Source organism: Spinacia oleracea, chromosome 3, assembly GCF_020520425.1.
Source record: "Spinacia oleracea cultivar Varoflay chromosome 3, BTI_SOV_V1, whole genome shotgun sequence".
In the NCBI taxonomy this organism is placed as follows: domain Eukaryota; kingdom Viridiplantae; phylum Streptophyta; class Magnoliopsida; order Caryophyllales; family Amaranthaceae; genus Spinacia; species Spinacia oleracea.
In genome coordinates, this window is record NC_079489.1 from 91,483,820 (window position 1) to 91,510,250 (window position 26,431).

Below are 26,431 nucleotides of genomic sequence, written 5' to 3' on the forward strand. Positions count from 1 at the left end.
AATTTGGATCAAACGAAATTCGAATCCGGTAAAACCACGATCGTTGTGGATGAGTCTAACAATGATGAATACCCTCTTTCAAATCGTTGTTTGATACAACCTTAATCGAGGGGGTCTTTCGATCTGCTATAGTTTTGAGATTGAATTAAATTCGATTCAATTGATTGTAGACGTAGAACTGACATTTATTGTAATGTCACACAAATTTTCATCAATAAATCAATTCTTTTTTGCGAAATTAAAACCATAGCCCCATACTATCACAAGTAAAGAGATAAAATCCAATAAATAGGTAGATGAAACCAAATAAATGGGTAAAGAAACTCTCCAATAAATAGAGAATGTAGTTTTTATTCCAAACATGAAATCAAGAGTTAGAAAAAGAAAAAGAAAAAAAAGGACTTACCATCAACCTAATGACTAATTACTATTACTTTTATTTACTTTAACGGCCACTTAATTTAAGTCAGGGGTTCATCTTAGAAATTAAGTCTGTTTGGCCAAGCTTCTGGAAAATAATTTTTGTTTCTCAGAATTAGTTCTATAGAAACTGTTTCTAGAGAAATACATGTGAGAAATAGAATTGTTTGGCCCAAAATTGTAGAAGTGCTTTTAAGAAACAGAAACAATTTTACATTGTTTGGCCTATTATAAATTTCTAGACTTGTAGAGTAATTTATTGAAATTTTAATACTCCTATTTATATAAACATTACTCAGTACTCACTAATTAGTGAAAACTACTTTAGTAAAAACTAAAATAATACTTTGTTACAACTTACAAGTGTTACAAGGACCATACTACTGATCGGAAAAACAAACTTTGGTAAATCTTTTCTCTTTCTTCCTAACTTCATCAACATATTTTATGATCTATTTTTCTATCATTAACAAGCCTACTAATTTTCGCATGCATCATCATCCATCATACCATCATCAACTTCACAAATCACAACCAAACACCTCTAACAACTCACCAAATATCATCTCCAAGAAATCCGCCATCATCGTCAACTTCCCACACCAATTTCAATTAAAAAAAATTCAAATTGAATTTGCCTATCGTTTTTTTCCCATCAAAATCATATTTTTTGGCCCATAATTTACTCTGCACTTTCCACCATTTCCTTCATCATACAACCAGTCCATTTTTCCACTACTATATATCATCCTTTTTCTCGCTCCTAACGTGTTTTATGTCTCTCCTCCCAACATAAGAGATCTACTAATAAATTGGATTTCTGTCATTAATCCACCAAGTTTTTTTGTTAATTAGAGGAATTATTGTACTGACAAATCAGCTGTAAAGAATTTGATTAATTGAATAAAGCTCATAAGCAGAATTGGGAAGGAGAAGGAAGAGGCGACACAAAAATCTAGTTTGCAAAGTAATTCAAATAGGCACAACGATTAATGGGTTAAAGAGTGGATCTGTAGTTTCAAGTTTTTAATTATATCTGTCTGTGATCAAGATCGTATATTTGTTATCATCTACTATTATTTTGGAAATTAAGGGGTGGGTGAAGATGGTGGCTATTAAAAGAGAAGAGTAGGCCCTGTTTAGTTCACCTTATTTCAGGAACTTATTACTTATTTCATATTTAATCAGATCAGACCAGATCAGATCAGATCAGATCAGATCTGAATAAATAAGTTCAGATCAGATCAGATCAGATCAGACCAGACCAGATCAGATCAGATCATATAGACCAGACCAGATTGTTATTATTATTATTATTACTATTATTATTGTTATTATTATTATTATTATTATTATTATTATTATTATTATTATTATAACAATTATTATTATTATTATTATTATTATTATTATTATTAATTTATTATTATTATTATTATTATTGGTATATGTTTATATCATTGTTATTATATTTATTATTTTATTAATATTAGTGCTTTAATAAAAAATAATGTTGTTGTAGGTGAAATTAAAATCTATTATTTAAGGCATAAAATAAATTAACAAAACATTCAAATTCATCATTTCCAAATTAAAACCATTAAGTTTAGATCATAAACGATATGATCAGGTCATGTCCATATCAGAACTGATTTTTATAGATCAAAACCATTATATATCTAGACCAGAACTGATAGGATCAGATAATATCCAAATCATAATTGATCTGTACAGATCATGTCCAGATCATGTTCAAATATGCAAAGATCTTGTCTACATCAGAACCGATCCTTACATAACCAATATGTTCAGATCAAAATCGATTTGTATAGATCATGTCCAGACCAAAATCGATATGTCCAAATTATAACTGGTCTAGATATCGACTCTGTACAGATTATGTTCAGATCAGAATTGATCTGCAAAGATCATGTCCATATCAGAATTGATTTGTACAGATTATGACCAGATTAGAACTGGTCTGTATAGATCATGACCAGATCAGAACTAATGTGTACAAGTCATGTCCAGATCAAAACTAACCTGTACAGATCATGTCCATTAATTCAGAACTGAACTATACAAATCATGTCCAGATCAGAACTGATCTGTACAAATCATGTCCAGATCAGAACCGATCTGCACATATCATATCCAGATCATAACTTATATGTCTAGATCATAACAAATCTATCTAGATCATATATAGGTCTATCTAATATAAGGAATAGTTAAATCATGAGCAAAGTCAAATAAATAATAACAATATTATAAATTTGTGTAACATTTATTTTACACGTAAGTCGTTTAATATTAATGAATGCAGATTTTTGTTTAAACTTAATTCTGAAGAATCATATCAGATAAGATCAGATCAGAACAAACCAGATCAGATCAGATCAGACCAGACCAGACCAGACCAGATCAGATCAGATTAGATTAGATTAGATTAGATCATATCAGAAAAAATAAGTTCAAATCAGATCAGAACAGATCAGATCAGATGAGGAGAAATAAGGTGAACTAAACAGAGCCTTACAGTAGAGTTGAAGAGGAGAGAGAAGGTTTTATGTTTGTTAAAGTGGACTGGGAAGGAATTTTTTAATTTATGTGAGGGTAATTTGGACTACTGAAAAATTTCATTAAAGGGGTAAACAGCTCCGGAGAAACAGTTTTCAAAAGCTCCAATTTAGAGCTTCTCCTTCTACCCCTACTACAAACATTTTTGGGCTTCTCAAGAAGTAGAAACATCTTTCAATTTTTATGGTGTTTGGCCTAGTTTCAGCTTTTGGGTCATAGAAACTCCCCTAGAAGCTTGGCCAAACACTAGCTTTTATTGAGCCCGGGACTAACTTTTATTGAACCAATTTCGAATCGTTCACGAAGAGTTTTTGTTCGGGTTACCCCCAGTATCATCGCTACTCTCTACATCAGTTCTTCACCAAGCTCCAATTTCATGTAGTGCCTATTATACCTAGATTGACAATGCTCACCAGAACTCTACAATGTCGACAATTCTCCACCTACCAAATCACCCGAAAACTCTCTACAGCCTCCGAAACTCGCAACAATGGCAGAAATCAAGAAGAAGAAGAACAACGAGTAGAATCAACAATTGTGAGAGAGTTAACCTCCATTCTCAAAAATAAGCCCCAAAATTCATGGAAATACGCCATTTCCAACCTAAATATCAAGCTTCAACCTTGCCATATTGATAAACTGTTGCTTCAAACCCTAGATGATAATAATCCCAGGTTAGCTCTTCGTTTCTTCAATTTCTTAGGTCTTCATTACAATTTCTCTCATTCCTTGTTGTCATTCTCTATCCTTGTTCATGCCCTTGTTAAATCCAATCTTTTCTGGCCTGCATCCTCTCTTGTGCAAACACTAATTCATCACCACCATGTTAATTATCCTCCATCTAGTGTTTTTCGTGAATTTCTTGCGGCTTTTAAGGGTCACGGGTTTTCATCGTTGCTGGGTTTTGATTTGTTGATCCAGGTTTACGGGCAATGTAGGAGACAAATGGATGGAGTTGTTGTTCTTAGGCTGATGCTTGAGAATGGGATTGTTCCGGAGGTTAGGACTCTCAGTGCTTTATTTCATGGGTTAATTGGAATTAGGAGGTTTCGTTTAGTTGTTGAATTGTTCGACCAGATTTTTGATGGTTTTTGTGTCATTCGTCCTGATGCTTATGTGTATACGTCTGTGATTCGCAGTCTGTGTGAGTGCAAAGAGGTAGATAGGGCACTGGAGGTTGTTCACTCGATGGAAGTGAGTGGTTGTGAGTTGAGTGTTGTAACTTATAATGTGCTGATACGCGGGTTATGTAAGAGTCAGAGGGCTAAGGAAGGTGTTGATATAAAGAGTTCTTTGGATCTTAAGGGGTTGAGTGCCGATGTTATCACTTATTGCACGTTGGTGCTTGGGTTATGCCAATCTGAAGAGTATTTGAGGGCGGTGGAGATGACGAGAGAAATGGTTCAACAGGGGTTTATTCCGAGTGAGAGTGTGGTTTCTACTCTTGTTGAAGGGCTTCGAAAGAAAGGGAAGGTTGTGGATGCTTTTAATTTGGTTAATAAATTGGCAGGGCTTAAAGTTGTGCCTAACATAGTTGTTTACACGGCTCTAATCAATTCTCTTTGGAAAGATGGGAAACTAGAACAAGCAGAGTCATTGTTTAAGTGCATGGAACAGAGGGGATTGCTCCCAAATGAAGTTACTTATTTGGTCATGATTGACTCCTTCTGCAAGCAAGCAAGGCTAGATGATGCGCTTGCCTTACTTGCTACAATGTCAGGGGCGAGAGTAAAAATCACAGACTATGCTTACAATTCCTTGATTCATGGGCATTGTAAGTTTGGGAAATTGAACACTGCTGAGTTTCTTTTCAAAGAAATGATCAGTAAGGAACTAACTCCAACTGTGGTAACTTATACATCCTTGATTAGTGGATACTGCAGTGGTGGAGAACTTAACAAGGCATTTAGGCTCTATCATGAGATGACAGGGAAGGGTATTGCACCAAGTACTTACACATATACTGCATTAATTCATGGTTTTTGTCGAGCAAAGAGGATGGATGATGCAACTAACTTATTTAAGGAAATGGTTGAGAGAGGTGTTTACCCTAATGAGGTAACCTATAATGTCCTGATTGATGGTTACTGTAAGGAAGGTGATATATCTAAAGGTTTTCAATTGCTGGACGAAATGTTAGTAAAGGATCTTGTTCCAGACACATACACCTACAGGTCCTTGATATCTGGGCTCTGTTCTGCTGGTAGGGTGTTTGACGCCAAAAAGCTGGTGGACGATCTTCATAAGGAACATTTTGAATTAAATGAAATATGTTTCAGTGCCCTTTTACAAGGATATTGTAAGGAGGGAAGAGTACAGGATGCATTGTGCGTTTATGGTGAGATGTTGGAGAGACAAATAAAGATGGATCTTGTGTGTTATGCAATACTTATTGATGCTACACTGAAACAGAATGATAGGGAAAGACTATTGCTGATCTTAAAGGAGATGAATAATAAGGGAGTGAAGCCTGATAATGTGATTTATACAACCATGGTTAATGCCTACACCAAGGCAGGAAATCTTAAGAAGGCATTTCAACTTTGGGATATAATGAGCAGTGAAGGATGTGAGCCCAACGTTGTTACTTACACGGCCCTTATCAATGGTTTGTGTAGATTGGGATATGTAGGAAAAGCACATCTCATTTACAACAAAATGCTGACTAATGACACAAACCCAAATCAGATTACTTATGGATGCTTCCTTAGCTACTACACCAGCATTGGAAGTATAGATTGTGCTGTACAGCTTCATAAATCGATGCTTATAGGATCTTTGGCCAACACGGTCACATTTAATATTTTAATACATGGGTTTTGCAAACTTGGTAGGATTCAGGAGGCATTTGATCTTATTGGAGAGATGAGAGAAAATGGTATCAAACCTGATTGTGTGAGCTATTCCACTATAATGAATGAGTACTGTAGAGGTGGTAATATGCAGGAAGCTTTCAGGATATGGGATTCCATGCTGAGTGAGAGCATATGTCCTGACGCAGTGGCCTATAACTTCTTGATCTCTGGTTGTAATTTATCTGGAGACGTTAAGAAGGCTGCTATTCTGAGGGATGACATGATAAGAAGGGGTGTCAAAACCGATACAAAATCTGATAATTTTTTCCTTGGTACTTAAAGGTAACTATGCGAACAGCCAATTTGGTTCTGCTGGACAGCTCTTCTGCTACCTGGTGAGTTCACTGCATCTAATCACATCTTCCAGTAGCATTCTTAAAATGACTAAGGATCTATGCTGATGTCGGGGGACAAATTATTAAGTGGTTGCCTTAGAGTAGTGTTAAGCTGGGGGATGAAACTTCAGTTTTTGATGTTTTAACTTGTCTGGGAAACATTAGAACTCTAGAGTAACTGTCCCACTCAGAATTTATGGTATATCGTGTCTACCTTCAGTCGGTGAATTAAGGCACATAGACCCAGCCACTGTCTTTGCTATGAACAGACAAATGGGGAGGGGCATATTAGATAGTGCAATATAATTCAGTTAGTAGTATCTTGAGGAGAAAGATAAGTGAGTTAGTTAGGGGAATAGTACTAGTATATAGTATCTTGAGGAGAAAGATAAGTGAGTTAGTTTGGGGAATAGTACTAGTATATAGTATCTTGAGGAGAAAGATAAGTGAGTTAGTTGGGGGAATAATACTATAACTAAGAGAACATTAGGAAGGGATTATCATGTTGAATATTGATGAGATTTGTGTTGAGCTTACAAGTGTTCATTTGGGAGAGAATCAAGCCTCTCAAAAGCTTCAATATCATCACATTTTCTGTATTTTCCAGCTTATTAACCTAGCCGCTGCTTTATTTGGGAGACGCGAGACCATCTTCTTTACCTAATTCTCATCTCCTTATGCATTAGCTTTATTTTTATGACAACTTCAAGAATTAGTGGAGTTACAGATTTCTGTTTTGAAACATGGAGATTGCACATAGTAATGGATGATGTGTGCATTTTTTATCCAAGAAGTTGCGGAAATCGCCTTGATGAACTATGAGTTTGGCCTATCAGCAGCCATTGATGTGAAGTTAATGTCGTATTCTCATTTCTCAACAACATAAACTTTAAATGTTTCTACACATAACAATAAGATAGTCCCTAGAGATTGGTGATCCCCGCTGAAATGGCATACATGTTCTAGGAGATCGATAAGAGGGTTTAGGAAGGAAAGTAAGAGAATAGTTGGGAGATTGGTAGTACCTTTATTTGGCTTTTGAATGAAGTTTTATTAATACATATATGATGTTAACTCGTTAAATTACAAAAGATTTCCGTCTCAGAGGATTATAAAGTACAAACATTTTGGGAAATTCTACATGGTAGCCCCGTGGTATTGTAAATTCTTGGTGAAAAGTTTTTATTGCCCGATTTTCTTTAGTGACCTACTATTGCATAATTATTTAGTTTGTGCAATTGCCACTAAAATGACTAACCCATACTTAAAATGTTAATTTACTAACCTTAAGTATGCAAATGACTGACCTACCCTATGGTGGAATCTCGTCATGGTGCTGTAAGAAGTTTGTAGTAAAAGTTGATATGATATTGATTTTAGGCGGTGGCTGATCCAGGATTTTATAGATGGTGTGTCACCACCGACCACCGTCCATAAACTCATGCCATTCATTAACTAATAGAAGTAGGAAAATTTAATTCTAATAATCCGACCTTTGCCCGGTAATCCATTAACAGTCCCACCTATGAGGTATTACTAGCTGATCCAACCTTTGGTACCTATTTTCTTTAAACGGACCTTATGACCGGTTACCTGAAAGAAAAGTCAACAACTTTCATATTGACTCTCTTTATCTGAGTTGGCTTTTATTTTTTACATTTTTTGCAATTAATTTGCTGACTTGGACTCTGGGATTGAAGCCCCTTTATTGAACGTACTCCCTTTCCCTTTTGTTCTCTCAGAATCACGAGCTCTCTCTCAAGCTCAACAATGGCTTCACTCATCTTTTTTCCTTCCTTCCTCTCCTCTTTCCTTCCCTAAACTCTCAATTCTAAGATAGTATTAAAGCGGGACGATCCTAACTATTCAATTCCGCATAAATTTTTCGTTAAAATCAACTCATCAATTTTTCCCCAAAATTTGAACCTAGGCCGTATCAATGACGGCGGCGGACTTCGAGATCAATGTCGGCGGCGGACTTCGAGAAGGTTCCAGAAATACGGCATGGCCGACAAAGGGGAGATGTTCTGTTTAGCTTGTAGTGAGTTGACCCGGTGAAGGAAATCGGGTTTAGGTCGAGACGGAGGGCGGAAGGGTTCATGTCTTGTGGCGGAAGAGAGAGAGTGCGGTGGCGCCGACGAACTGACGGAGAACCTAGGTTTTATCATTGAGAATTTGGGGTTTTGAGAAGGAAACGTCTATTATTTCCAAAATCAGCGTTTCCCTTGCGTATTTCCAAGCTTCAGCAATACGGAAAGTCTTTAAAGAAAAAGAAACGCTTTTAAGCCGTTTCCCCCAAATTTTCTACTTCAAATTTTTTTCGCGAATTGGGTCAAAAAGCGACGAATTAGAGATTTAATTTTCCCTGACATCTTCTGATTTCATTCATTGATCGTTTCTTCGAATCTTGAATCAAATAATTGTTGATTCTTGAATTCCCCAAATTCTAGGGTTCTTGAAATTTTTTGTGTGTTTGCAAGAATCTGGGTATTGGTGATAGATTCTTGACATTTTTGGCATTTCGCATATCCTTGGCATTTTTCTTTTTTTTTTTTCTCATTTTTTTTTGCAATTTGATTATTTGGAGAAGAGAAAGCTTTCTTTTTTTGTGTGTTAATGGCTTCATTTGGAGCAAAAATAGAAACAGGAAGAGAGGAAGGAAGCCCACTAAAGGAAACCTGCTTAATTTTCAATGATCACTGCCACGTAGGATAAATGACCTGATTTTACAGGTCGCAATTTAACGAGGTCCATTTAAAGATAATAGGTACCAAAGGTTGGATCAGCTAGGAATACCTCATAGGTGGGACTGTTAATGGATTACCGGACAAAGGTTGGATTATTAGAATTTAATTTTCCATAGAAGTATATATGTATATATATTTCATAAATAGTTCATCCCAATTGTTTAAAATATTCATATATAAGTGTTACAATTTGTTTTCATATTACTACAAAATAGTTATGAAAATATCAGAAAATTAAATTCTCCAACATTTCCCTATTTAATTGTATAATGTAAAACATACAATTAACAATTAAACAATAAATAAATAAAAAATCACAATAAATTAAAGATTACATTTTTTTTTAACTACCCCTATATTGTAGCACGTTAGTCCTTGAGCAAATTTTTTCATAGAAGGAACTTAAAAAAAGAGGGAAGAAAAATTAGATACATAAGAAAAGACGCTAAATGCATTCTTTGGGAATCGACCTCGGGGCATTTTGCCATCCCGGCTTTGGTGTAGACACAAATACCCTATGTTACTCCGACACTCCATCTGACGGTGGGTGTCGGTGTCGACACGACCCGACCCGTGACACGACACTCGACACGTGTCCGGGAAGGTGTCGACACCGGTGTCGAAAAAGTGTCCGATATGAAGTGTCGAAATCGGGAGGAGAAAGAAAAATTCGAAACCCTAGATCTAGAAATTGAAGGTGGGGGAAGCAAGAGAAGAACAATTATATTAGGGCTTTTGTTGTTGGAGAAAAAACGCCAAGATTGCACTCTTCAATTCTGATTTTCACCGGCATTTGACTGTTTGAGAGTCTTCCATGGCTGTCTTCGTTTCCTTCGGGTCATTTTTCGGTGATGGTGGACTGAGCTTTCTAACTTATTTTTTTTACCCTTTTTTTAAATATCCTAGGCCTACCACTATAATAAAAAATAAAAGAAAGGAAAAGGTGGGAAGTGGGGAACAAACCCACGTGCCCACTGAGTGACAGCTTTACAAAGTCAGCATTTTATTTTATTTTCATTTATTTCTTACTTTTAAATTCTTGTACTTTTAAACTCTTTTAAATAAATTTATCCTGCTTTGGAACTTTAACTTGATTAATATTTTTATTCTCACCTTTTTTTTTATATATAAAATTATATTATTTAACACTATTTTTGCAGTTTTTATTAAAAGTGTCGATTTTTTTCCGACACTTTGCAAACTAGTCGTGTCTAAAAAACAAGTCAAGACACTCCTTTGACCGTGTCGGAGTGTCTTCAAATATTTGGAACGGAGTGTCAGATACTCCGACACCCGTGTCGGACATGACACCGACACCCGTGTCTGAGTAACATAGCAAATACCACTGCAGCGCGCTGACTTTTATGTATATAATAATAAAAGCAACAGTAATTAAAAGTAAAAAGAAGCAATAATATTTTTTTTTTCCAATTGTGGGTCACATGACCTAGGATGTCACAACGTGGCTCCGCCACTGGTTATAGGTTGTATACATTTATGTCAGTGGTTCCATATTGGTCAAAGACTCAAAGTTCGTGTTGCTTATAAGGTAGATGACAAATTGACAACAGGGGCTAAGATAGAGCTCACTACAACCTATGTAGTATGTATAGAGGATCAAGAATCTACTTTAGTTCTGACCGTCCTGTAAGGTACCGACCAAAGGAATGGTGGTGTAGGTATTTCTGTTAGGATTGGCTTGAGGAAGAAGGCAAAGTATTCTGTTAGGGTCTTGTTGGTAATTCACTTTTGAGTTTCTGAATTGAAGTTGCAAGTATAGAGATTTGTATTGAACATATGTTATTAGTTTGTAGTTATCTTTGGTGATTGATACAATTCTCATTTAAATTTATGTTTTGGTAGCAATTTGCACTTCACATGACCTCCACAAATTTCATTTTAGTTACCAACAAAAAGGTTTAAAGGGGTATATAGTTTTATTCATGTACAAAGTTGGTAAAAGGATGCTTGCTTTAGATATACATTTTGTAGGTGAGATGATAACAAAAATATAGATCTTAAAATCTTAAATTTGTAAGAGATGCTTCTTTTAAACGAGGGAGTATATCTAGGAGAATAACTAGATTGAAAGAAAGAGAGGAAAGCTATAAAGTATGGGAGTGATGGCGTGGAAAAAACCTTTAATGCTTCAAGACTAATGCTCCGGTCATCTTAGAAACACAGCATTAGATACGCGATAATTAAAATTGAAAAAAGAAGTTTAAACTATCGAATGCTCCAGTGGAGCTGCAACATTCGAGTAAATCTGTTTCGAATTTACTTGGACCAAAACATTTGAAGGTAGCTATATTCCTTGTCTAAGTCGTGAAAATCGTCTCTCGTGACGGAGCTCATGCACGTCACTCTCTATCTCCCCTCTCAATCATCCTCTCCCTCAATCTCAATCTCTCTTCAATCCTGTCATTCTTCTTTCTCCTAGTCTCAATATTCTCAAATGCTTTTGTTACAGCAGTTCTTCAAATGATATGGGTTAGTATCCAACATTAGATTCACAAGTGAGTAATCCCCCAACTATCTAAAATTATTCAAATTCAAAAGACTGTTAGTTATTTACTTCTTATCTTCTTTCCATTTATAATTCTTTTGGTCATTGTGTTTAAAGTTAATTTTTTAGGGTTCCTTTGTTTTTCAGATTTTAATTTTAGATTTTTTTTTTTGATATTTGGGTGGCGGAAATTAGTTTTTAAAAAATGCGCCTAGGCTCAAGGAGCACGTCCTGGCGCCTTAGACGTGACAGCCTGAATAGGCTCAACCACCTACTTAGCCATGACAGGCTAAGTCACCTACAAAAGGCGCGCGCCTTATGGTATAAGGCTCCAATTGCTGGCAATTAATAATTTTTAGAAAAAGCCAAAACCACGTGACATTTATGGCTCCCCAATAGTTAGAATTTACTATAATGAAAAGAGGGGAGAGAAAACCTCAAATTTTCTCCCTTTTTTTTTTCCTTGTCTCTTTCATTCAGCTAAGAGGTCATGTAAACCCCTCTTTTTTGAAAAAGTAAATGCTTTATGTAATGTGTGGCGCACTTTGTTTAAGAACCCGAACCTTTCTTAGTCCCATTTCTGCTATTTTTCTTCTCAAAAAGGCTTTTAATTTTACTATAATTACTATTTTACCCCTTTGTAGCAGCAAGTAATACTATTTTGATTTTTTTTCCAGAAAATAAATACCACAAAAATTTGTATTATTTCCCGTTAACCTTCATCACTGAGGAGTTTGCAAGGGTTTTTGTGAAATTTCGATTTCTTACATTTAGATCAAATTGTTGCCTGAATTAGCTCCAGGTGAGTTGGATTGATGTGCTTCTATAACAGTAGTCAGCCCCTAAATCAGTTTGAAAATTTTCAGAAAGCGTTAGCTAGTTTTGTTTTCTATTTATTGTTGTTTTGCTGGTGTAGTTTTGTTCTCCTTTTCTTTTCATCTGTGATATATAATTCTTAATATTTGAGTCACGAACATACTCTTACATAATCCTTGTATCTTTTCACTTTTCTAATTTGTAGACTGGTATAAATTATTGGAGGGTTATTTGCAGGGGCAAAAATTGGCCTCGTCCAAACAATGACTCACTGTGGGTTTCATGAGATTGAAAATATGTCTGTCAGCATACATAGTCAAAACCTTTTTGTGGTTGTACTTTAAGAACATAAAAAGGTTTGGCATTTTGGCAAATGGCTACAGTTTGGGAATATGGAAAGAAGACATAGATTATGGATAGAACGTAGAAGTACTCGAAGACTGGAGATATTCTAGGAGGGAAATTAATTTAGGGGTAGATTGCTTATGCGGCATTTACTTATGAGTGTCGCGTATGCGGCATTCACTGCCGGTCCCAATCCCGGGTAAAGGAGGAGGGTTGCGGTAGGTTGGTGGCGGCCAACGTAAAACTAAGTCACATATCATGACATGAATCGACAATGGAATATCGTGGGGGCGTCCCCTTCTCAGCGACGCACTACACCTCTTAAGCCCGGGTGTAGTGAAAACATGTGAGGGTTGCTAGGTCGTCGCCCAGAAGCGGCGCGCCACCCCTACGCCTGGCGGTGGTGTCAAATATGCAAGGGTGCGCTACACTTCTTAGGCCCGGGTGTAGTGGAAAATATGCAAGGGTTATTAGGTCGTCGCGCGGAAGCGGCACGCCATCCGAGAGTGGTGTTAACTATCCAAGGTTTCATGGTAAGGGTAGGGGTAAGGGTAAGGATAGTAGGATGCGTTTTGGGACTTGGAACATTGGCTATTTGAGTCATTTGACGGGGAGATCAGTCGAAATAGTAGAGGTTATGAGAAGGAGGAGAATTAACATATTATATTTGCAGGAGACCAAGTGGGTTGGAAACAAGGCAAGAGAAATAGCTTCATGGGGTTATAAGCTTTGGTATTCGGGAAAAGTTAGGGGTAGGAATTGGGTAGGTATCCTTATTGACCGAGAATATATTGATGATGTAGTGGACGTGTCTTGAAAGAGTGATCGAATTATGAGTATTAAGCTTGTGATAGGGGATGAAGTTGTAACTATTTTGAGTGTCTATGCACCACAAGTAGGACTAGATGCATCAACTAGACAAAATTTGGGAGGATTTGGAAGAAGTGGTGCAACGCGTCTCTAGAAGTGAGAAACTGATCATTGGTGGGGATTCAACAGACGTGTAGGCTCGAGTCGTGATGTATTTGAAAGCATTCATGGTGGCTTTGGGTATGGGGATCGGAATGAAGTGGGAAATGCTATTTTGGATTTAGCATTGACATATGACTTGCGTATGTATAATGAACACTTGGTTTGAGAAAAGACACTCTCACCTAGTAACCTGTAGGGGTGGAGGTAATACGAGTCAGATGGACTTCTTTTTAGTAAGGATTGCTTTGATACAATGCTACACCAATTGTAAGGTGATTCCGGGTGAGAGTACATCAACCCAACATAGACTTGTGGTACTTGATTTTCGAGGTAGAAGTTGTATTAGGAGGAGAAAACCACTAGTAGAGCCTAGGATCAAGTGGTGGAAACTTCAAGGGGAGCAACAACTAAAATTCGTAGAAAAGTTGGTAAGTGAAGGTATTTGGGCCGGTGATATGGATTTGTATATAGACTCATTATGGACAAGGGCGGAGCACACCATAAAGGGAGTGGCGAAAGAGGTCCCAGGGCAATCTATAGGAATCATGCCACCAAGTAAGGACACATCTTGGTGGAACGAAGTTGTGTAACAAGCTATAAAGAGCAAACGAGAATGCTATAAAGAGTTGGAAAAATGTAGAAGTGATGAAAACTACGAGAAGTACAAGGAGGCTAAAAGGGAAGCAAAGAAGGTCGTAAGAGAGGCTATAGCAAAGGTGAATCATGATCTTTACCCAAGATTGGATACTAAAAAAGGGGAAAAGGACATCTATAGACTTGCTCGAATGAGAGATAGAAAGACGCTAGACATCGGGAGGATTAAATGTGTGAAAGATGTTGATCAAAAAGTTTTGGTGGGAGATAAGGAAATCAAGGATAGATGGAGGTTCTTCTTTGATAACTTGTTCAACGCAGATCAAGGGTGCGATATTGGAGATACAAATATCTCTTGGGATATGGTTAACCTAGCTTTATGCGAAGATTTCAAAAGAGAAGTTGAAATGACATTGAAAAAAATGGGACGCAAGAGGGCAGTGGGGCCCGATGGCATACCTATCGAAGTTTGGAGATGCTTGGGAGAGAGAGGGGTTGTATGGTTAAGAACTCTTTTCAACAAGATTTGGGGAAGTAATAGGATGCCAGGAGAGTGGAGGAAAAGTATTATCATCCCCCTGTACAAGAATAAGGGTGATGTCCAGGACTGTTCTGACTATCGAGGAGATCAAACTAATGAGTCATACTATGAAACTTTGGGAGCGGATTATTGAGCAAAGATTAAGGGAGAACTGTGAAGATTTCGGAGAACCAGTTTGGATTTATGCCTGGGAGATCAACTATGGAGGCCATCCATCTTATAAGGCAACTAACAGAGAATTATCGAGATAAGAAGAAGGATTTACATATGGTTTTCATTGATTTGGAGAAAGCGTATGATAAGGTACCGAGAGAATTTTTTTGGTGGACATTAAGTAGGAAAAGAATTACGAGGAAGTATATATTGATATCATCAAGGACATGTATGAGGGAGTTAGCACGAGTGTGCGTACTAGTGTTAGTAAGACCGGAGAATTCCCCATTACGATTGGAGTGCATCAAGGTCTGCACTTAACCCGTTTCTTTTTGCTATAGTCATTGACGAACTGACGAGGTCAATTCAAGATGGTGTACCATGGTGTATGATGTTTCCAGATGATATTGTGTTGATTAATGAAACCAAAGGAGTGGAAAGTAAGCTGGAGTTATGGAGACAAACTTTGGAATCTCGGGGTTTTAGGCTGAGTAGAAACAAGACGGAATATATGGAGTGTAAGTTTAGTGGAGTCCAAAACAGAGAGACAGGGGTGATTACCTTAGATGGGAAAATTGTCTAAGGTTCTGAACTGTTCCGTTATTTATGGTATATTATCCAAAAGGATGGGGAGTTGGATGGCGATGTGGCTCATAGAATCAGAGCAGGTTGGTTAAAGTGGAAAAGTGCTACGGGGTTCCTATGTAATCCAGGCATGCCCAAAGATTGAAGGGAAAATTCTACCGCACGACAATTCGACCGGTGTTGTTATACGGTACGGAATGCTGGGCAGTGAAACATTGTCACGTGCAAAAGATGAATGTGGCGGATATGCGCATGTTACGTTGGATGTGTGGGCATACAAGAAAGAATCGTTTGAGGAATGAGATTATTAGGAAGAAAGTAGGGGTTGCACCAATGAGTTTAAGATGATGGTAAATCGCTTAATATGGTTTGGGCAAGTAAGCAGAAGATCAAACGATGCCCCGGTTAGGAGACTAGAATGGTGGCAAAGTGATAGAATTGCAAGGGGTAGGGGAAGACCTAAGAAAACGTGGAGGAAGGTGATTGAGCACGATATGAGCCTACATGGGATTGAGGAGAATATGGCGTTGGATATGACAGAATGGAGGGAGAAAATATACGTTGATGACTTCATTTAACTTATACATCTTCCATTTTGACTTTTTTTTTCTATATTAAGGGATAATATGAAGCAATACATCCAAACATGGCTGTAGGGTTTTATTTTTATTTTTTGAAATGCTATTTTGAAATGTGCTTATTTTACTTATATTTATTTTAAACTTTATTTATTTTTATTATCCCTTATGATATTTTTATGTAATATAATTTCACTTTCTTCCTCTTTATTGTTTATTCTTTTAACTTCCCGCTCCTTTCTGGTTTGATTTGGTTACAATGACGATCTTGTATGATGATTCATGTTAGTCGACCCCAAATCATTTTGGGACTAAGGATTTGTTGTTGTTGTTGTTGTTGTTGTATTGCTATGAATTAGCATAGATAACAGACTACAAATAAAGAGACTAATGAAGATTTGATTAATAAACTGGAAGTACCGGAAGTAACCGATATTCAAGCATTCGAGATGCTTGATTTCTCTCCCAATGAGCTCTTAAAAGCTCAACCAAATTACTCCACAATATTCAGCATAACATTCCCTCTCTACAGCTGCATATATATATAGTACTACCTCCCTGACTAACCCCTAACTTATTCCCCAATCTGCTTGTACTAACTTATATAGCTATTTCCTAAAGTACCCCTCCATAATGTCAATTCATTGCATAGATGCACTTTGAGCTAACCAGGAGCTTGGCACTTGCTTGTCCTAAAATGCTTGTATTATATATGATCTTAAGAAGTGATGGACACCTATACATGGATTCCACTTGAATATATATCTAAATGTGGCAATAAGGGAACGTTCTCTTAACAGAATGAAACTTGAACTTAACTGAACTTATTGAAATTGAGATTCACCTGGTAGAACCTGACATGACCTGATTGGTCATGATCAAACTTTATTAGAACTTATTGGACTTGATTAAACCTGATTGCAAGAGAGTAAACTTATAGGACTTAATTGGAATTTATCAACCTGATTAATCCTGATTGTAACTTATCGGAACTTATTGGACCAAAAACTTACTGCCTCCGTTTTTTATTTAAATGCATAATTTGCATGAGCACGTAGTTTTAGGAAACCCTGCAATTTTTTTGATAAATGGCGCAAGTGGGCAAGTGGATAATTTATTTATTAAAGAAATTAACTATGGGGACCATGATACTGATAGGATGTGAGAGATGTTACCTTTTTAATTATTTAGGTGGGGACCATGAGAGAGAAACAATAAAATATTTTGAGAGGGAGTTAATGAAAGAGAGAAATAATATAATATGGTAGAAAGTTACCAAATATAGAAACAGATGTATTTCAAAGAAAATAAAAACCACCCATAAAAGACAAGTTATGCATTTCTTAGAAAAAACGGAGGGAGTGTTTTTTTTAAGGTAAGAGAACGCACCAAGGTGAAAGGCTCTTTGAAAATCAAATTCTTGAATGGACTATGGTTGATTTATTTTTAGACTCTATAGGACAGCTTCTGCTTTCCACTCAAGCTGTTGTTGTCTTTCAGTTCATTGATGTTATTGGTGATTATTTATAACATGGAAGCTGGTTAATTAATGACTGAGTTTATCATTGTGCTATGTGAATGATGCTGATGCTGTATTCTTTCTCTTTCCATATTCTGTAGCAGATAAGTGGTGCATATCTCATATTGAATCTTAATGCTGTTTATTTTCCTAATTTCTGTATACTTTATTTGTGATAGGGTGTCCACCCCTCTATCTGAGGTGCTGTCTGGGAGGTTTTTCTGGGCTCTTACGCTCCAAATAGTATGTTTGATGACCAAAGTCTAATCAGGCAACTCCACAGGTAGTGGTTACTTGCATTGGGGCTGTTTTTTTGTTATAGACTTATGTTGCATGTTGGTCGTCTGTTGCATTTTTGTATGAACCTTAGTTGCATTTAATTACCAATTCTAGTTCTTAATCTCTATCCCCTATCATCACTCTTGCTGAAGGCTGCAACATGGGACCAATGATGGTTTAAACAAAATTTTGGCTCAGGCAACAAGTCATGATAGATGATAATTTTTATATCTGAATTGTGTGCATGAGAATGATTGTCTTTTATCAGGGAGTCTTGTTTCTTAAGTTCATTTGGTTAGTGGCTGTTTATCTTGTGGATGATCTCTTGGAATCTTCTTGTTAGTTGGCATATGGTTCATGCTGCTGAAGCTGTATTCTTTATGATGTATGCATGGTTTCTGTTTGTTTAATGTAACATTTTTGTGTGGATCCAACTGTGAAATTATGTGTGCACATAAGTTGACTGTAACTGACTTATTATTTGCACTTAGAGAGCAGCATGATGAATGGAAAGCAGATGGCCAGAAGATGATACCTGTTACTGGTAATGGAAAGTTTCTTACAGCAATTGCCAAGGCTTCCATAAGCCCATAACTGATGAGGACAGCCAATAGAGGATGCCCAGCCGCACAGGGTGGTCAACAAGGGGAAAATGATTGCTTTTCAGAAGAAAGAGATACAATGGAAGCAGGTTTTGCGTCAAATTGGTATGCAATTGGTACGTATTCTGCATTATTAAATTTGGTAAATTCATAAATTACATGAATCTGTAATCATGTTTGTTCTTTCATTCATTTTATGCCATTATTTTTACTAGTAGTATGATATTGATAGAGTGATGTGTGCCTCTAATGAACTTTTCTTTAGGGATCGTAAAGGGGCAGCCTTAACAGTAGAATTGCTAAGAAGCTCTATTAGCCTTTGTATTGTGAGTGCAAATTTACAATCTGTAGTAGTCGTTGTTCTGAAAGGCAAAGGACCCTTATAATAACGTTCCAGAGAGAGAAGTTATCTTCATGTGATGATATTGATTTTATGTAAGTTGGTCCTGGAGTATAACGTAAATAGTTACATGTAAGGAGTATCATTCTTTTGTGCTTGATTACATTATTTAGTAATGTCAAGCATTTTATCTAACAATGGTTGATTTTGATCATATTTATTTTTATTGTTTTTCAACTTATTCTTTTATGCTAGGTACAAAGCTGCAACGGTGACTGTGACTCCTAAGCTTCAACTTATTATTGCATTGTCAGAATGTTGTGAGCCTGCATGACTACTGCTGGCTGCAAGGCTGGATAACTTTGGTGAAATGCTCTTGTGGCTAGTGCTTCGGTCCAAACCACAACATTTCAAGTTTTTTTCGACTAATGGTTGGTAAGGCATGTCACGCGGTCCACAATTCGTGTGTCGTACTACCAGTAAGTCAGTAACACATACTCTGTATAAAAAAATCAGGCTGAATATAGGGGTGACGGTTTAGGACGTCAGTAAAGCCTATTCATTCACTGTTGTTTTATTTTTTTACCAGAAGTAATTTCAAATTCAGAGTACGCAAGTCAACTTATCAAGATAGGCAAGTTGATATGAAATCTTGCCAGTTATCAGACAAGTGGACATGTATAAGGCATAAGCACAACAAACTGGAAATAATTAGTGGCTTGTCCACTAATTAACCTGGTGGGATTACATTACATTTCATTTCTCATACTCCATTCTTTTATCAACTTGAGCGTGCAAAGCGTGAGCAGTAGAAGCTCATCCGCTTTTTTTTTTATTTTTTATAATCAAGTATCATTAACTATGATTATCAAACTTCCATTTTAAAGGATAGTGGAATTAAAAGAAAAGGACTTTGAATCCCATCTCTCTATTTGTAATTTGTATTGCCATTTGGGTTCATTTGAATTATCAAACTTCCATGCTCCTGTGTTTTCTTTGAAAAACGTTACGCTTTGGAAAACCTTTTAGTTGATGTATTCTTGGCTTCTTCCTATGACATGATACTTTTCCTTTCTTACGCAAATCACTCACAACAGATTACACTTAGGTCGAGTTGGTTTGATGTTAAAACTTTTTCAAGGAAAATAATTTTCAATTTTTTTTTTTTTTTTTTTCATTTTACGTTGTTTAAAAAAACAATTTTCTATAACTCTCTCAAAGGTTGAAAAATTCTTTTTTCCATTTGAAAGGAAGATAAATGGTTTTTACACTTTTTTTCCTTACCTCCTCTTCCTTCTTCCCATCAATCTTCTCCCATTTTCTTTTACGGTTAATTTTCTTGTAAGGAACAAATTACACAAAGGAGAACTAGTTTGAGATTGTGTTTTTACTTGAATTTTTTTTCATGGAAAATCCTTTTTCACTTAAAATGTTTTACGCCAAACAAAACGAAGCTTTGATATACGAATTAAACAAAAAAAACACTAAAATGAGCAAAAATAAGGGGGAATCTTGAAAATGTACCGCACTCAAACCTTAAAATCACAAACCTTTCTGCCTATTAAGGGCGTGTTCGGCGGTAGCGTTTGAGGTAGCGGGTAGCGTTTTGACCTAGTCAAGACGCTACTTGTAAAATTTGTAAGTGTTTGGTAAAGTAGCGATTTAGGTAGCGGTTAGCGGTTGGGTAGCTTTTATCAAACGTTAAAATTAGTAGCGTTTAAGGTAGCGGGTAGCGTTTGACAAATTTATAATAAAGTTTTAAATAATATTCTTGCTTTTATTTTTATTTTTATAATATCAACCGCTACTTTTACCGAACACTCATATTAGTTACCGCTACTTTGACAGCTAACCGTTACCCGCTACTATTCACCGCTACTCGTTACTTTAACCGCTACCCGCTACTTAACTGCTAACCGCTACCCGCTACCCGCTACCGCTAATTTTGCCGAACAGGGCCCAAGTACAACCCGATTATGAACATATTGCTTATTTATTTATACCTTATTATACTAAGGAAATATAATATACGTTGTATAAAAAAATTTAATCAGAGAATATCCAAACTATACATTTCACGTAAAAGTCATAACCATAGTCCAGGTAAGAACTCGGGCGCAGCCCAAGCCCATAAAAGTAGTCCTCGCATGAAAACAAGAAATTAAAATGAATTTCCATCTTATCTTAATAATAAGAAAAGGAGAAAATCGATTGCACTTCTATCCTTATGCACCATATATGTCTCTATCCAATTCAAACAAAATATTTTTGGTCCACGTTATTCTGTCTTCATTGTCAGCAATTAAGATAGTTGTACAACAAATATGGTAAGGCATGTCCGTGTATGCAATATTAATTTAAATATTTTGCAGGAAAAAACTCAATGTCCGTGTAAGATACAAGTATTTATGAATGATGTCAAACAACCTTTGAATAATTTTGATAGTATTTCTTCTCGCCACATTTATTGGGATGTCAATCGCGCTGCAGATTATGTTGCCGCATTAGGTCATTGCATACAAACGCATCAAGAAATTGACCCATACATATATAGTAAAGTTTCTTATTTTTAATCTTTAGATAAGTTAGGATACAGTCTTGAGAGAATAGGGTAAAAGTTATCAAAAAAAATTACTAAAATCTATACTCTTTAAAAAGTTGGAATCCAAATTACTGTTCCTTATGAACAGTTACACAACATTACAAATTTCACAATTAATTATGCAAATATTAATTAGTATTATGTTAATGTTAACCTATGTCACAGTTGTTGAATTAATCTTTGCATAATTAATCTACTTTTTATCTTTGCATAATTAATCTAGTGGTCGGGGTGCACGTTGCGCGCGGTATGCTTTGGAATAAGTAATTTGGTATCAACTTTATTCTAATGCTCTATATATATTTATACTAATGATATGTAGAGTGATAAGTTGTACCGCCTTTGATTTAATTTTTACTTCACAATAGTATAGTTTATGAATAACTAATTTGGTATCAACTTTGTTCTAATGCCCTATATACATTTGTACGTACTAATGATATGTAGAGTGACAAATTGTACCGACTTTGATTTAATTCTTACTTCACAATATATGCTATGTTGTTTGTTTGCTATGTTATTAAAAAAATTTACCTATATATATCGAAGTCGACGGCAATTTCACTGATATGTCGAACAACTTATTGTTGATATGTTTAATCCTGTTTGAGAGGCTCGATAATGGGAGTAATTTAATAATAATAAGAAGAAGAATTAAATTTAAAAGTAAAATAAAATTTAGTGGGTTTCATTTAATTATAATAAGAAGAATTAAATTTAAAGTAAAATGAAATACAGTGGGAAATTACTGTTCATAAGAAAGTAAACCATCTTCCACTTTTTAAGGGTTAAAGATTAAATATTAATATCCTATCGTTTGTAATTATCTTTCAACATTAGCATAGTTGTTATTTTGTTTTATATTTGGCGCAACAAGTAGTTCTTAACTGTGTTCCTTCAGTACATTATTTTTCCTTTCAAAACTGTATTTAGACTGCAAAACCTGGTATGCATTGGTGTGCGTGTAAAACTGTGGTTTCTGGATAATTGATTTTATTGAACAAATTGCTACTCGTATGTTACTATATTTCGTTGGCTAGATGGTCATAATTTGAATCTGGGTAATTCTTGATGGTTTCATTAAAGAAATTACAAGAATAGAATATGAATTTGCTAACATTAGAAGTATTTAACTATGTATCTGAAGATCTGGAATGTTATTTCGTTCAAAAAGGTTCTTTAGGGAAAGTTGCGTGGAGAGTTAAGTAAAACCCAAACATCTTTCTATTACTGGCAGTATATTGATAAGGTCACTAAGGTATAAACTTTCATCCTTGGAAACTGCAACCCTGAATGTCAAGAAAAAGGGTGGTCATGAGCATTTAGAAGGATTATAACTCGATTTCTACGTAGGTGTACTCAAATAAGAGAGGTATAATTGGATAGAGAATGATTACACATTGGAGCAATTTGCTGATAATTAGTTAGCATTGAGAGCATGTATGACTCTCGCATATGGTGTAATAGACTAATAGGAGATCAATTGTTAAACTTTGGCATCTTAAACCTCCTAAAAATCATTCTTTGCAGAAAATGGCTGTCTGTGACTGTTCATGCTATCGATTTTCATGTAGATGGGTCAAGAATCAATTACCCTTGAGGCCTTAACAAGCTATGTGTTCCTACAATACACCTTTTGCGTTAGTATTATGTTTTGCAAAAAACACAACTCTAAGTAGTACACTATATGTTGTACTCTGTAGCTAATAAATACATACAGTATGTTGTTGTAACCATTCATAATATATCATACCGAATTACTAATAAACACTAGAACTTCCTTCGTACCTGGTCTAAAATTCCAGCCACTAGTTTACAAAAACATTGTGTAGAGGTTACAAAAAATCAGGTAAAAATTATTCCTGCGTACAATAATTTATTATACTTCTTGTGCGTATAAGACCTTTTATAATATATTTATTGTACATCACATATAAATAATACTCTGTAATTTATAAGAATAAAATTAATCAAAAACATGTAAAAATTACCTAATTACACATACACAATATTTTTTAAAAATGTTAGGCGAAACCTCTTGACTTTGTCGCCAACAAGACTAGAACATATCCATCCCGAATCTTCAAAATTCGGTGGAGTCTTGCGATCTACTTACTTCTGGATTCCTAATAACTATACCTCCACCGAAAAGTCTCCAACATCAATTCCAAACAAAAAAAATAGCAGCAAAACCCAAACCAAATACTTACCACTTAGAAGTTCAAACCCATAATAGACATTATGCATGCCTAATATTCTCTTTTTAGCCTTTTAGGCTACCTGTCTTGGTTGTCTATAGGTTATTAGACTCCCATGGATAATCCAAATTCGAGTTTTATAACATATTAGGAAACACGTTCTTAGGACTTCCGTTCCCGAAAGATTTTTACGTTTTCTGTTTAAATTCGGTCTTAATAGTTCTTTATACTTATATTTTATTTTATTTTTGGAATACAATGTGTTGGGGTCCAAATTGACTTCCTTACTCTGGGCCTTATTGGTCTTTATGAGCTAGAGAAGTCAAATGGCCCAAACAACAAGTAAAGAATTCTTACAGGTTTAAGCCAAATGCCGTCAAGCGGCCCAGCATAGCCGCCCAAAGCCTTGTAATTAATACAACTATAAACCTATTGTACTCTATTAAAGAAGGGGACTTCACATTTATTACACTTACTTATTATACCACATATCTGTCTTAATCTGGTTAATCAAGATCATTAAGGCTAATTACCGAATCCGGCTTAAAATCCGTAGACTTCCTCAACTCAAACATAATTTACCTCCTAGGATTGTTTGCACCCGAAATAATTTGGCGTCTTCAGTATGGAAGATACTGAAAAACAATGGCCACATCCCGTGTTATACGTTGCTCATCTTCGGAATCCACCGGATCACGAAGCCCAGAACCGTCGACTCATTGAACCTCCGGAAGCAGGAGAACGAGAAACACCAGGTCGACCAGGAGAGAAGAAACTAGTTCACGAGTAGACACACTCCCGACCGCTTCGCAGATCGCAGTAGCCATGAAAATGTGTTTATGACACAGCCTAAGGGTTTTGAGGATCCAAGAATGCTAAAATGGTATGCAAGCTTAAGAAATCAATTTATGGATTAAAGCAAGCATCGAGGAGATGGAATATACGTTTTGATGAAGCAGTCAGTGACTTTGGATTCATCAAGAATGTAGACAAATCTTGTGTATACAAGAATGTCAGTGGGAGCAAGATTGCTTTTCTAGTGTTATATGTCGATGACATATTACTTATCAGAGATGACATTCATATGCTGAACTTTGTAAAGATGTGGCTCGGAAAATGTTTTTCGATGAAGGATCTAGGAGAAGCGCAATACATATTAGGCATCAAGATCTACAGAGATAGAGAAGATAATTGGACTTATTCAAAGCACTTATATCAATAAGGTGCTTGATAGGTTCAATATGGATGACTCCAAAAGAGGTAACCTACCTATATCTCATGGAATGACTCTTAGCTAGATTCAATGTCCAAAGACACCAAATGAGCAAAGACGAATGAGTGATATACCATATATATACATCATTGATTAGTTCAATCATGTATGCTATATATGATATGTACATGCCTGGATGTTTCGTATGCACTCGGTGCTACGAGTAGGTACTAGTTAGACCCAGGAGAGGCACATTGGACTCCTGCCAAGAACATTCTGAAGTACCTGAAAAGGCACAATGATGATTTCCTGGTCTATGGTAGATATGATGAATTGATTGTTAAAGGCTATACGGACGCAAGCTTCCAAGCTGACAAAGATGATTTCAGATCACAATCTGGGTTTGTCTTCTACCTCAACGGAGGAGTAGTAAGATGAGCAAATCACTATTGCAGATTCTACAACTGAAGCGAAGTACATTGTTGCACATGAAGAAGCAAAGGAAGAAATTTGGCTAAGGAAATTCATTGGTGAGCTTGGTGTAGTCCCCTCCATTAAAGGACCAATAGCTCTCTATTGTGACAATAATGGAGCTATTGCCCATGCCAAAGAGCCTAGACACCACCAAAGAGTCAAGCATGTACTTCGTAGATTTCACCTTCTATGAGAATTTATTGAAAGAAAAGAAGTCAAGATAATCAAGATTAGAATTGATGACAACATCTCGGATCCATTGACAAAACCTCTACCGCAAGCAAAGCACAACTCGCACACAACAGCTATGGGAATCAAGCATATTGGAGAATGGCTTTGATGTCTTATAAATGTTTAAAGTTTTTAGAATTTAAATACTTTATAAAACATTCTGGTTAACCATTCATTGAAATGAATAAATTCATTTTTTCATTTAATTTTGTGGTTTATTAAATGATGAGTCCTTTCAATTTGACAAAATTCAAAATAGACTGTCAGGACCAGTCCTGTGACTAAGAAACGTCTATCAAGTGAACTTGAAAGTCAAAAGTTGAATATGGTCCCTGTTCGGAAGTTTTCTATAAAGGTGGACGCATAGAAAACGCTAGACGACTGGAATGCAAGATGGTTAAATATGCTATGATTTGTACAAGGCCGGATGTTTTGTTCGCACTCATTGCAACGAGAAGGTACCAGTCAGAACCAGGTGAGGCGCATTGGACTGCTGCCAAGAATATCCTAAAGTACCTGAAAAGGACTAAGGATCAGTTTCTGGTTTATTGTGGTACAGATGAGTTGATTGTTAAGGGCTATACGGACGCAATCTTTCAAACCGACAGAGATGATTTCAGATCACAGTCTGGGTATGTGTTCTGCCTTAAGGGCGGAGCAGTAAGCTAGAAAAGAGCAAAGCACTATTGCAGATTCTACAACTGAAGCCGAATACATTGCTGCCTCAGAAGCAGCAAAGGAAGTTGTTTGGATTCGGAAGTTCATCGAAGAACTTGGGGTTGTCCCCTCCATTAAAGGACTAATGGCTTTGTATTGTGACAATAGCGGAGCCATTGCCCAGGCAAAGGAGAATAGGAGCCACCAGAAGTCCAAGCACGTACTGCGGCGATTTCATATACTTTGAGAAATCGTTGAAAGGAAAGAAATCGAGATTTGCAAGGTTGGA

General features: G+C 36.2%; 2 protein-coding genes across 6 annotated transcripts; both read left to right on the forward strand.

Moving 5' to 3' along the window:
* Window positions 1-3,163: 3,163 nt before the first annotated feature.
* LOC110782559 (putative pentatricopeptide repeat-containing protein At5g59900) lies at window positions 3,164-19,690 on the forward strand. Of its 5 annotated transcripts, none has more exons than XM_056840575.1 (5): window positions 3,164-6,190; window positions 17,726-17,829; window positions 18,317-18,543; window positions 19,023-19,246; window positions 19,357-19,690. In XM_056840575.1, the coding sequence occupies exon 1, from the start codon at window positions 3,406-3,408 to the stop codon at window positions 6,133-6,135; it is 2,730 nt and encodes a 909-aa protein (XP_056696553.1). In that variant the 5' UTR covers window positions 3,164-3,405; the 3' UTR covers window positions 6,136-6,190; window positions 17,726-17,829; window positions 18,317-18,543; window positions 19,023-19,246; window positions 19,357-19,690. The 5 variants fall into 5 exon arrangements, with proteins under 5 accessions (XP_056696553.1, XP_021842413.2, XP_056696554.1 ...); XM_021986723.2 differs by having other exon boundaries at window positions 3,168-3,674; window positions 3,922-6,190; window positions 19,023-19,690; XM_021986721.2 differs by having other exon boundaries at window positions 19,023-19,690.
* On the forward strand, window positions 14,167-17,718 carry LOC130470439 (uncharacterized). Its single transcript, XM_056840577.1, has one exon. It carries the CDS (start codon window positions 14,362-14,364, stop codon window positions 14,842-14,844), a length of 483 nt encoding a protein of 160 aa, XP_056696555.1. The 5' UTR covers window positions 14,167-14,361; the 3' UTR covers window positions 14,845-17,718.
* Window positions 19,691-26,431: the final 6,741 nt, after the last annotated feature.

Coding starts and splice junctions, on each gene's coding strand:
- LOC130470439 (XM_056840577.1), top strand. CDS start 14,362: ATGAGAGATAGAAAGACGCTAGACATCGGGAGGATTAAATGTGTGAAA.
- LOC110782559 (XM_021986721.2), top strand. CDS start 3,406: ATGCTCACCAGAACTCTACAATGTCGACAATTCTCCACCTACCAAATC.